This window comes from Heloderma suspectum, chromosome 12, assembly GCF_057233095.1.
Source record: "Heloderma suspectum isolate Gila_16-S chromosome 12, 16-S_ref, whole genome shotgun sequence".
Classification (NCBI taxonomy): domain Eukaryota; kingdom Metazoa; phylum Chordata; class Lepidosauria; order Squamata; family Helodermatidae; genus Heloderma; species Heloderma suspectum.
Window position 1 is genome coordinate 23,827,416 of NC_139469.1, and position 13,127 is coordinate 23,840,542.

At 50.3% G+C, this 13,127-nt stretch overlaps 1 protein-coding gene across 1 annotated transcript in view; it reads right to left on the reverse strand.

Annotated features, from left to right (window-relative positions):
• Nucleotides 1–13,127, reverse strand: part of RAB11FIP3 (RAB11 family interacting protein 3) — a 138,121-nt gene that overhangs the window by 29,503 nt on the left and 95,491 nt on the right. The window contains exons 4-5 of the mRNA XM_084818787.1: nucleotides 9,703–9,890; nucleotides 2,433–2,609 (exon numbers count right to left, since the gene is read on the reverse strand). Coding sequence (XP_084674913.1) covers nucleotides 2,433–2,609; nucleotides 9,703–9,890 — 365 coding nt within the window. The remainder of the gene's footprint in view (nucleotides 1–2,432; nucleotides 2,610–9,702; nucleotides 9,891–13,127) is intronic.

A 13,127-nucleotide genomic window follows, 5' to 3' on the forward strand; every position in this document is an offset into this window, starting at 1 on the left:
GCCTGCCAGGGTTGCTACCACTCTCATGAGTGTGAGCAGGGAGGGGCTCTCCCTCCGGCAGCATCTCTGAACAGCGCGCGGGTTCCTCTCCCACGGTTTCTGTCTCTTCCTCAGAATCAGAACTGCTTTGGGGCTCTATGGGCTCCGATCCAACCCTGACACTACGATGGCCATGTGTCCACTTCTACAAAGGACAGTCCTCTATTTGAAGGCGTCCTCAATTTGATCGGCTGGCCAGTCCAAGTCCGGCATAACGATATATAGAGCCATCCGGAGGAAGTCAGGGGCCTTGCAGTTGCCCATCCACAGTTAGCACCTGGCAGCAGACTGAGCAAGGCACACAGGTCACCTGGTCACAGTCTTCCACATTATGGTGAGATGTCTTGTGTTTCTATTTAAATTCTAATAATTATTTCTAAATGTGCACCTACACATATACATTAGCGTATGCAAAAGTTGGGCAAATCACCTCCTTTGTCCTTTATTTTGCTGATGCATAACTGACCGCTCTGGAGGGAACAAGGCCGGGAAAGGCTGTTCTAGCTATGAAATCTCTGCTCCTGCGGGGCAACCGGAAACCCTTCTCGACTGAGAAGGTAGCACTTGACAACTGGAAAATCCTCTCTCTCCTACTCATTTAGTGCCATCGGCTCATGACGAGCATCCTGCTAATGCCCACACAAACAGGACGCGGTCCAAGCTGCATCCAAGCACCCCATCAGCAACAAAACCCTGGGCCAAGCCAGCTCCTCATGCACGTGCATTTTGCAGCGCCACGTTTGGTGCCAACCCACGGCCAATGCACACAGGCCATGTTTTGGTTTGATCCAGATCCGTCAAATCCCTTGTTCCTATGCACATGATCAAAATGAGCTTGCGTCAGACTGGTGCATGCAGAGAAAACAGCCGGCTGCTTGCCGGCACACCTGGCCACCGGCAACGATGCCCTGTTTGCCATATGCACATTTAATCCAGGCAGAACGAGGTCTACATCAGGGGTCTAGATCAGATCCCCTCGGCACCTTCCAGATGCTTTGGACTACAACTCCCATAAAACCCAAGCAGCATGGCCAACGGTCAGCAATTACGACAGTTGCAGCCCAAAGCATCTGGAGGGCACTAGTTTGCCTATTCCTGATTTAGAGGGATTGTGGGTGAGGGCAGAAAATACCCTAAACAAGCAAGAGTTATGACAATCAGGCCTCTCTGCGGATTGTGTGACAAATGCAAGAGAAAGGGGGTTTACTCTGTTCAGCAGACATCAGGGAAGGTAGGATGCCCTTGGTCCCTAACAGCTGTCAATGTTTCGGGCAGCCTGTCTGTTTGGCCAACTGCAATTCCACTGCATTTGCAGCACTAATGGGGTGGGGAGGACTGCAGCACGCGGTGCCAAACAAGCCCACTCGATGCCTGCAAGAGCCTGTGGGTGGAAGCAGCCCAGAACCAAGTCAGCTCTCACAGCAAACGGAAGTGCTGAGAAAGCGAGATAAAGTACAACCCAGGAACCCGTGGAAGCAATCACGTTATCCGCTCCATCGCTCAATCCACACTTCATAGGTTAGGGTACCGCTGATAAAAGCGGATTAAGTTGCATGTTGAGTTGCAACTCGAATACATGTTGGAATCTCAGGACTGCTCACCGCACACTGGGCTCCGCACAGATCTGGTCTTCAGGGTACCTTCAGACAGACATCTGGTCCTTAGGGTACCTTCAGACAGACAGCACTACCAATGCAAACGCATCATGCAGCTACTCCATCTTTCCCTCATTAACGTATTTTCTGTGGTTAGAAAAAAATAGGGAAGCAGCGGTAGGAAAACACGGGAGGGGTTACGAATGGAAGGTGGCGGTGGCTGGCCACCCCCACCCCCACTTTCTGCAAAATTCCGTGGCGGAGTCAGGGTGATTGCATGATAAAAGCCTTAGTCTAAGAGGCATCTCTTTGCCCTGAGATGCACTCTTTGATTGAACTCCACAGCTACTGGCCACCTGGAGAAAGAAGTTGAGAAGAAAACCTTGCAGGGTCCGGGGTTGCACGCACAAGAGTTTTGCTGCATTTAGCCCTGTTCACAGTCCCCTCACTGTACGATAGAGGTACTCAACTGTCCTGTTTCTACGTGCCTCTAATGGAGCCTTCCACAACGTGGCACATTCAAGATGTGTTGGATTACAACCCCCATGGCTGGCTAGAGGTGATGGGAGTTGTAGTCCAACAGAGCTGGGGGGGTGCCAAGCTAGGAAAGGCTTCTCTGCTGGATGACCCTCTGGCTACTGCTCAGTGGTTGCCTTGCAGAGTTACCTCTGATACAGTAACCCAGAAGAAGACAGAGGAGAAGACAGGATAGGTTACAAGCCCACACAGACACCATCCGGCTGGGAAAGGCTCGAAGTCCAACCCCATGCAGACACACGGACTTGCCATTTTTTTTACCTGGGAGAAAGGAAAGACGCACTGCTGAAGCCACTTTCTCCGTTGCACAAACTGTCCGAGAAGAGGTCTGCCTCGTTCCCTTCCCCGTAGTCCTCAAAGTGTTCCTCGCTGCTAATGACGGTGACGATGGCATGGCCGTTGACATCCGAGGACAAGGGCAGGTCATGAGGGAGGGGTCTGTGGGAGGAAAGGAAGAATCAAGGCATCAGGGGACGAGGCCAAGGCGGTCGCCACGCGCACTGCTCCCAACAGAAGGCCGCCACACACATATCCCTAGAGCAGGCGCAACAGGACCGGGTTCAGGCTGTCGCCTGCACCTTTGGGTGCCACAGCTCCACCATGGCAGGATGCACGGTCCAGAGTAACATGGGACCCAAGGTACAAGAACCCTGCGATGAGGGACAGCCGGGCACTGGCTCCACACTTCTGCTGATGGCCAACAAAGAGAGACAAAGCCTCAGAATGCATTCTGAAGTCTTGCTCAAGAAGCATCCCAAAAACTGGAGAGGGACCAGACCCCTGTGGAAATGCAGAAGGTCTGGGTTCAACCCCCAGACTCTCCAGTTAAAAGGATCTCAGGTAGCAGGTCACATGAAAGACTTGTCTCCGAGTTCCCTGGGGAGCCACTGCCAGTCCAGAATAGACCAGGGATGGGCAGACTCCACGCTGCAGGGATCTACTTTGCTTCATACTAAACCCCCCGAAGTCCAACAACTGGAGTCGGGTGCAAAGTAGCATAGAACACAGCCGCGGGACATTACTAGCAGCAGAGCTTGGATGCACTGCCAATTATCACACATTTGTACAGGCTCTAGAGAAGGTGCCGCAGAGGGTTTCACATTTTGTTTTGGAAAAGTGCGTCCAATAAGGAGGCGGCTATAGGACAGACAGCAAAGCAAAGCAAAGCAAAGCAGCCCTTGAACCAAGAGGAAGGAAATATGTTCAGCTCCACGGCCAACCCAGATTTTAAACTGTTACTGCACTCGGGGCTCCCTAATCCTGTCAAGGATCCAGGAACAGGCTTTTGAGCACCATAACTTGTCAGTGGCACAGGCTCTTGGCTTTTTCACGTACACAGGCATTTCATAACAAAAAGCAGGCCTCTTGCATGGACGCAGCCCCCTGGGTAGGAACGGGAGATTTGGGTGCCGGTTCATCATCTCATCACAACTGAGAAGTCACTACAGAGTCTTGGACAAGCCCCTGTTCTCGGCCTTGAAAATAAAATAAAAATAAAAAGGTCATCTGCCTTACAGGGGTGTTGCAAGGGTGAAGGAGGTGAAGTCCTTATGGCAGCTTTCTCCATTGGACTACAACCCCCATCACTGGCCATGCTGCCTGGGGATGGTGGGAGTTGCAGTCCAACCCATCTGGAGGGCACCGCACTGGGGGAGGCTGAGCTATAGAAATGTTGAGGAGGGAAGCTGGGCTCCAGATGTGGAGGAGAACCTCTTCCAAAGACTTTCTGAATCAGATCAGGAATAGAAAACCTGCACCTCTCAACCCAAATCTATGAGACCGCAGCACAGAGCCTTCCCTATTTCGAAAAAACAGGAAACTGAGCGCTGTCAGCAATCCTAGGGATGCAAACGCACGTATTATCTTTGTGTTAACAGACAGAACAGACTCGCTACCCTCCCGGAAACATGAAGAGTGAGGCTGTGTTTCCAACATCCCCCAGCCCTCTAAGTGCTGATGCAAAAGCCCCAACGAGCACAGAACAGTAAAGGACAGTCAGATACCACTCCAAAGAACAGAAGAGATGAAAGAGTGATAAGCATTTCTCCAAATCGTGAGAGACACGTGTCGCTCCATTTTGCGATCTGTGCAACTTGTTTATTTCAGCTGAGCTACTTGTGCGGATTTGCTCCATTTAAAGTTTACGGTATATATTTTAAGGAGCTCCGTGACTCATGTTGCTTTCCACAAATGGCACTCAATTTGATTTGTATCATAAAATAACAGAATGATCTGGGCATTTGAACAATTGCTGCCCTCAAACTTTTCTTGGGGATATACAATCATCCGTACAGCCAGCACATTTTAGAGAGTGCTTCCTCTTAACTTTTTTTTTTTGGTCTAGAAAAGCTCCAACTAGGTAAGCTGATGAAATGGAAAGGGAAAGAGAGAGTTCCTATTTTAGCAAGGATCCCTCACCCATTAATATCCAGGGGATTGCATCAAAGCCAAGCCTCCACAACCTGGTGCCCTTCAGATGTGTTGGAATGCAACTCCCCATCATCCCCAGCCACCGTGGCTGGGAATGATGGGAATTGCAGTCCAACACATCTGAGGGGCACCAGGCTGGGCAGGGCTAATATAAGCAGAAATTACCAGGTATCTCTGGATGTCAACAAGCGGAAGATCTGACCATCAGCAAAAAAAAAAAAAGAGAGAGAAAAGTACAAGGAGGAAGGACGTGGTCAAGGCCAAGGGGTTGGAGGAAAGAAAACAGATATTAAAATCTAGGAAGGCCCAGAGAGGTGCGGGGGGGGGGGAGTGTTCAAGCCCATGTACCAGGAGGAAAATCCATGTCAAGGTCAAAGCAAGGCCAGTTACAAAAGAGGCCCTAATTCTCCTTCCGAGTCCGACTCATTTCTTGGTGCGGATAGAAGGAAGCTTGGGGGCAGAACTGCACCGTATACCAGCAGACGTGGGTTTCCTAAACCTGCACCTGCCGCTTCTCACAACTGTAAGGGTACTTGTGCAGGACGAGGTCTGCAGATGAGGGAGGAATCCTTTCTACACCTGCCAGTTCTCCTGGGAAATGCTTTCCCAGCTCCTAGTTTCTCTCTGCAGATGGGGTTCTTCTGGGCTCTCAGTCCAGCTGGAGGTGGGAACTAACTCCTCTTAAGGTGTTCCATCCTTTAAAAGCACCCTAAACTAATTCTATATACAATATAAAATAATAAAACACATCAGCAGGGGAGAATCAGCAGGCAAGGGGAAGGGTTAAGAAGGACCCCATATTTCCCTTTCATGTCCATCCACACTCTCTCTACTGCAGCCAAGAGTTATGCTTAAAACCATCTCACAAATGCATAGCTTCCTTGGTTTGCGGCAGGCAACCTAAGGTCAGGATCATCAGGGCATCTCAGTTCATGCAGATCAGCTGGGCTTGCTGGGTTCTGCTTCTCCCAAGACCCGTGCAAGCCCCACAGTAACCATTATAAACCCAGGTCAGCCACGTTAATTTTTCTTTTTTTTAGTAGATAAAGGCTCTGTTCTTTCAAAAAGTAGCATAAACAGAAAGCAATGAATATTGGTACAGGATTCCCATCACTACAGTCTTCTCCCCAGGAAAAAGAAAACAACTCTTCCTTTTGATTTTTGCATCTTTATCACATCAGTATTCCAAACTTCCTCTGAAGAGCTCAAGGGAGGCGTGCGTGGGATCACACCACTTTGTCCTTACAACACCCATGCCCAAGGCAGCCATGTGAGTCTTGTGGCTGAGCAGGTCTCACGAATCCACCACTGTCTACTATGCCACAGACTGGTTCTCATTTTATGCAGCTGTTGAAGGCACCAAGGCCCTGGCCCCATGGGAGAGCCTCCTGCCAAAGGTCTCCAACAACAGCAAAATCAGGCTGAAATCAACAGGTGAAGTTTTATCTGTCATTGCACCAGGGGAAACACTTCACCTGTTGATTTCTGCCCATTATTCAGACATTGAAGGCACAGGAGTGCCACTTCAGTTGTTGTTATTTATATTGCTGTTATTTTTATTTTTAAAGGCAGCCCATATAAAACCTCTAAATAAAAAGGCTGCTTTGGGCAGCCTTGTAAATAAGCCCACAAAAAGTGGGTAGCCTGCAAAACATTTAATAAGGTGGTAGAGGAGGGGTGGAGAATTCCATTCTACATTTCTGTGCTGGGAGTGCAGGAGCCATGGAGTACTCCACTGCCAGCCGGCCCACTCGCCTGCATGGGATTCTCTTCACAAACCTGCACTCAATTCCTGCTCGCGCATAAGCAACCAGGCAAATCCTTAAAGACAAGGCTGTCCCTAGGCATTTGCCCACATTAAAAGATTTCCCCAGGTGGCTCTAACCACGATGACTGCAAGCACCATTTCGGTGTTTCCAGGGCCCGCAAACAAGATCTGTGTTGAGCCCAGCGTGGTTCTTGCCAGTCACTCCACACCCCACTGGCTTCTTGCAGCAAAGCAAGGGGGACCCTCAGGGAGCGGGGAAAGAAAACACACTGTACAGACACTGGCTGAGCAGCACAGTGCCCAAGTGGGAGGACGGGAAGCTGCCATCTCCGGACACACTCAAGCTGCAGTTCGGGGAGGATGAACTTTTCTCAGGCAGAGGGCCAGATTCAATCTTGTAGAAGTCCTCAGGGGCTGCACTCTAGGGGTGGGTGGGGCTAAAGGTGAAGGGGGCGGGGCCAGGATGACCCAAAACACCAGCATATTGTAGCTGAAAGCTCTCACTGCCAGTAACCTGGCCTTATGAGAGAGAATGGGGGAAATACTGCACAAAGCCTGGGAAACCACCAAATGATAGATGGTCAGGGCAAAAGGGAGGGGAGGCAGGGGAAGGGAACCCCAGAGGGCCAGGCCAGGAGCCCCGGCAGGATTTGGTCAGGGGCCTGAGGTTCTACACTCTTTCTGTAGCTTGGCCTCTTTCCCCATCTTAACTCACCATCTATCGCGCACGCACACACTGGATGGTTCAGCCCTGCAGGAATGTCATTTCCCTGTTCACTTGCTGGTTGTTGCAAGGCCTGGAGATGTGGGAAAGTCAAAAGCAGACTCAACCCACCCACCCCCATCCCAATCTCGACTTTCTTAAGGGACCCCACCCTCAAGAAAAGGCATTTGTACCTACAGGCAGGAGAGTGTGAGGAATTGAGCCATGGTCCCAGGAGGCCGGGCGGAACGGACACAGGCTGGCATGCTGGCAAATTCTCTCCAAGAAAAAGGCCTCTGGTGGCCTGGCAGCTCGGAAGCCGATTACAGACTGAGGATTAGCTATTGCCAAGCCCGGCTCTTTTCAGCAAAGAAAGAGGCGGTGGCAGGCTAATCCCATTCTGCGCCCCCCACCGCGCCTCTTAATCTGCAGGGCCTCCAGCAGCAAAACACTCCTTCAGTCCCGCTTCGCAATCTGAGCCTTCTCCAGTTCCTGGGGAGGGGGAGGCCAAGAAAGCCCCCCTCAGAGGTTAGAAGTCAAGGCCGACCCAAGCCGTTTTGCTGCCTGAAGCAAAGGACAAGACGGCACCCCCTTCCATTCCAGGTACAGAAACCAACTGGACTGGCACTTGAACCCTTACTTCAACACTGGCAACAGGATCAAGCCCTTCAGCACACCTGAGGGAAGCGGCTAGTTTAGGGGACATAGGACAGACCATGAGGCACACACAGCTTTGTCCTCCCAAGAGAGTAGAATGGCTGTGGGGTGACCACTCCTGCCTCCTAGCAGCTGAGGTGGTTGCCTCACTCTGCCGAATGAAAGGGCCGGCCCTGTCAGAAGCAGTAAAAGAGAAAGTTTGGGAAGCAGGGAGGAAGAGAAGCTTTGCCTAACCTAAATTAGCTCAACAGCTGGCTGGCTTCCACCTCCTCACTCGTGCAGAGCGATCAGGCTCAAAGGCAGTTTTGGTGCTCGAAGTGGAGGATCTGAACAGCACCTTCCCTTTCAACTAATGTAGCCTCCCCCGATCTATTGCCCTCCAGATGTGTTGGACTCCAGCACATCTGGAGGGCTCCAGGTTGGGGAAGATTCCACTAATGCGTACGATAGCTGGTGCCCAATATTAATCGGTGAGAACGGGCCGTAGCAATGTGCACACTCTCCCTGCAGGAAGTCGCAGCTTCTGTCTCGGGTCACTCTTGCCAGAGAGCCATTACCAGCCACAGCGGATACATCAAGGGGGCTGTAGCTCAACAGCAGAGCACAGGTCTTGCAAGCAAAGAAGTTCAATGCCTGGCTGAGTAGCCAAAACTGGGCTCCAGAGGCCAGTAGTCTGATTTCACTTAGCAGGTTCCCCTGTGCAAATCTGATCGAAATGGAACTATTGGCACAATCACATGTGAACGAGATCTAAGGCGCCGTTACTGTTTATATTTCTATTTATATACTGAACAGGTCAGTTTAAAAGCTTCCAGCATGACCGATTGCTCGACTCTTCGAAAAAGAGAAAGGTAGCACAAGATTCCCTAGCCCTGTGGAAATTAGTGCAAGCTAGTACAAGGGTGGGCAACACGTGGCCCACATGTGGCCCCCTGGCTGTTTCTGCGGGGGGGGGGGCTGCCCCTGGAGATAAAAAACCTGGTAGTTTGGGAAGAAAACAAGGCATGCAGAGATCCTGATGCTGCAGGGTGTGATTCTGCTTGTAAATAAGACATGTGTGTCTAAACTTGCAGGGGGGTTTCTGACACTGCAGCAAATTTGGTGGCAGGGGCACTTTCAGCAATGCTGGGGGAGGTGTGCAGTCCCCAGTGAGTTCGGGGGGGGGCGCTGTGTCTCCTCCCCCCCGCCAGTCTCCTGACAGTTGCCCACTCCTGCTCTAATACAACAGCAGGCAACTGGTAGCGCACAAGCCAGACCTTGCGGGCTGACACAGACAGTTGCCAACTGGCCCACCCTTCGCCTAAGTCTTTCCAGTAAATAAATGGAGTCCTTTAGTGCTAAGACCACCCTCTTGATGGTGGAAACCACATGGGTCGCCCTTTCCAAGTGTAATTCCTTTGCCAGAGACAGGGAGCATATCTGACTGCAGCTTTAAGCTGCCACCAGCTGTGGGTATACATGGGCAAAAAGAAGAAATAAAAGGTGGGGGGAAGAAAGTACTTCATCAAACTATGATCCACGGAACTCACTGCCACAAGATGTAGTGAGGGCCACCAACTTGGATGGCTTTAAAAGGGGGTTAGACACATTCATGGAGGAGAAGGCTAGCAACGGCTACTAGTCCTGATGATGATATACTATCTCCAGTATCAGAGGCATATAGTATGCCTCCGTATAGCAGTTGCTGGAGAACAGCAGCACGAAGGTGCGATTGCACTCGCATCCTACTTGTGGGCTTCCCAAGAGGCATCTGGTGGGCCACTGTGAGAAACAGGGTGCTGGAACAGATCAGCTTCTGGCCTGACCCAGCGGGGCCCTTACATTCTTGGGAGGGAAGGAAGGGCCACTTTCCTTTCCCTTTGCACTTTCCAAGGCTGGCCAGCCAAGAAAACTTAGTGGACAAACCCCTGCTTTCATTCAAGTCCCTCCGCCTTTCTTTGAACACACCCATCAGCAAGGGGAGAAGCACCTACCCGTTCTCCGCTTCCTCAATGGGATCCGTGAACTCTGAGGGCACGGCCGAGTCGATGGCGCTGTCCGTTTCTACGTCGTCGTGCATCTCATGGTGGACCAGCGTGCTGGTGTCCTCATCCGTGAACGTCTCACACTCACTGTAGGTGCTCTCTGAGCCCATGTACGCACTGTCAGTCACCTCATTTGCCTGTTGCAGACAAAAGGACACAAAGCAATTTCAGGATTGTCCGCACCCATTGTTGCTGGCGTTTTTTTCCTTGAGATTGACAGCTTTTCTACACGAGGCTGTTAATCCGCTGTATCTGCTTTCGGTTTCATCGCAGAATTGAGATCCGAGCACTACAGGAGGAGCGTTTCCTTTCCTGCTTTTCCACTACAGGACCTCTAGGTGGAGGATCCCAGAGGGCCAGTGTGGTGTAGTGGTGAGAGTGTTGGACTGGGAGACAGGAGGTCCAGGTTCTAATCCCCACTCGGCCACGAAAGCTCACTGGGTGACTTTGGGCCAGTCACAGACTCTCAGCCCAACCTACCTCACAGGGTTGTTGTTGTGAGGATAAAATGGAGAGGAGGAGGATAATGTAAGCCACCTTGGGTTCCTTGCAAGAGGAAAAAAGGCGGGATATAAATGCAATCAATCAATCAATCAATCAATCAATATGTGACACTGTGGTATAGCAGAATAGCGGAAATACACGAGAGAAAATCGTGCTTTCTGTCACTTGCACAATTAAATGCCACATTTTCCCTGGGCTAAAAGCTCACCGAAAGTGCTGGTTAGACACAGAAGCTAAACTAGAGGGTCCCGTCGTCATCTAAAGAACCTGTAAACAACCGTGAGTAGGGCATGACAAGCACACAATAAATGCCTCATGCAGAAAAGCCCTGCATGATAACTCATTCCAAATCATGATCAGGTTTGCCTTCTGGGGGGATGGAGCCTGCCTGGCTGGCCCTAACAAGTCCTGACACACAAGAAGAGAGACTAATAATAGGGTAGGCAAATCGGGCAAAAAGAGCTCACCCAGTAGGCAACTCATGGCTACAAGAGGCAAGAGGCATGCGCGTGTTAGAGAAGAGGGATGTTGCTTAACTCGCAAGCAGCACACAGAGTTACCATACTGGAACCTGTGATGGTCCCCGTAGTGAGCACTTCCAGACAAGGCTTTGTATGGCACCACTGCCCTGTATAATTCATGGAATTCTACCAGGGGATCAGACAATGCCAACATCTTCCCCTCATAACCCTCCCAGTTTTGCCCACCAGTTCATCTTTTTTCTTACTGCAAAAAATCCGTTAAGGAAGAAAAGACGGAAGAGCTGTATGCCTTCTAGCATGAGGAACTCTCCATCTGGAAGCACCCAAACTTGCATTTTGATCACATTTCAGCACCCCCACGAGTGTTAGAACATCAGTCCAGAGGCCAAAACCAACACTATACGTACCATTGAGCTGCCTGTGATGCCAAGATTCAGAGCAGGCAGGAGATGGCAACATTTTGGGGCCTCGAGGCACATTTGGCGATTTGAGAAACTGCCCTGGGCACCACCACAAAATGGGCGCAGTGCCGATGAAAGCATCGGGCTGCAGTCACCTGCCATCTTCATTTCCTAATAACGTCTCTGAGCCCCACGTGAGGTGCAGAGGCATTCATGGGAAAAGAAGACAGCAGCAGTGGGAGGCCCTCACTTTGCTTTGAAGCGATCCCAGCTGCCAGTAAGACATTTTGTTATTTAAAAAAAATCAAAATAAGAAGTCAGAGGGGTAAGGCGCCTTGGCGGGCTCCTAGAAAGGTGTCCATGGGGACCACCTGATTTAGAGTCTTCATTGGTCAAGGTATACTATACTATAAGAGGCAATTTACAGAGCCATTCCGCCCGCGAGTATGCGTCGTTTTTTTTAAAAGCTGGCCTGATCTTCAACAAGCTTGTACGCAACTCTTCCAAATCATTCGCTGTGAACATGTTGTACGTTGGAATGCTACCATTCAACCCCATGGGAAGCACCTGAGAAGAATTTGTGGGGTTCCCCTCACTCCTCACTCTCAGACGTTGCTCAAACCATCAAAAAGATAGTAATTACATGCCCATTTGTTCCTGACACGCATGGGAATAAGCTCTGGGAGAAAACTACTCATGCCATTCTACCACGAAAGAAATTGCAAAAGCCAATGCAGGACACCTGAGGGACATCCTGACCACTAATCTGCACGCCTGAGAAAACCAAACCAAACACACACACACACCCTTATCAAGGTCAAAAGAGCCTATTTCAAAAACACTGCAAAGGTTAACGTCTTTAAAGAAAGGTCAGCAAGGCATACACAACCACTTGCTTAGGAGCAACATTTTACGAGTTTCAGTCCACTTGCTAAAATGCCCCTTTCCAAAACCCCCACAGGGGTTTGTATTTCTCACGCAGATTCCCCGCACCCAATTCTGAAGCCTTGAGGTGGAGCGTGAAAATGGATCAGAATCCTATCAACATTCAAGCACCTTTAAAAATCCCAGTCCTTCTGCCAGTTTAACCACAACCCCGGAAAGCAAGTTCAAAATTGATCACTCTTGCAGAGCTCCTGAAAGGTATTCAAAGCTGGTCTACATGAGGCTATTAATCGCTGTATCTACTTTCAGTTTCGTCGCAGAATTGAGATCCAAGCAATACACAAAGAGCTTTTTCTTTCCTGCTTTTCTGCTACATAGCCTCTAGGTCACGCTGTGCTGTAGCAGAATATTGCAGTTACACAAATAGAGTCTTTTCTTTTGCTTTCAGAAATAATGCCCCATTTTCCCCACTCTAACCGCCCCCCCGGAAAGTGCTGTTAAAAAACAGAAGCAAAACTGGAGGACCACGACCTCGTCTATAGAACTTGTAAACAACAGTGAGTAAGGAATCGCAATAAATACCTCGTGTGCAGAAGCTCCAAGTCTCGGGATTTTGGTGAATCTCGAGGAGGAAAGAATTTCATAACTGGAAAGCCGCCACCCTGAATGTCTCTTGAGGTATCATCAATCATCCTGTATACTAACTGCGAACTCATTCTCCAAGTGTAGCCAAAACAATGCTATCCATGCACAAGGTATCACCCCAACTTTCAGAAGTACAAAAATTTTTAGGAAATTCCCTAAAGAGGGGAGTGGGGATTATAAGCATGCTCAGGGACTGCAGAATGCCAAGTGGGTGGGGGGACTGTGGGGAGGGAAATGGAAATATGGATCCTGGAAGAGGGCATGGCAGGCTGGCACCCTCCCATCATCTCCCTGGAGAACCCCCCCCCCCCGCAAAGCTCACCAAGGGCCTGATAGGGACACGCTGCTGCACTGGGAGCAGCACAGCTCCAGCCAGCCCCCCACTACTCCCTTAGCCCACATGCTACTGCTACTCATCTCCAAGGCCTGGGGAGGGGAGTTTGCCCCCAGTGAGTAC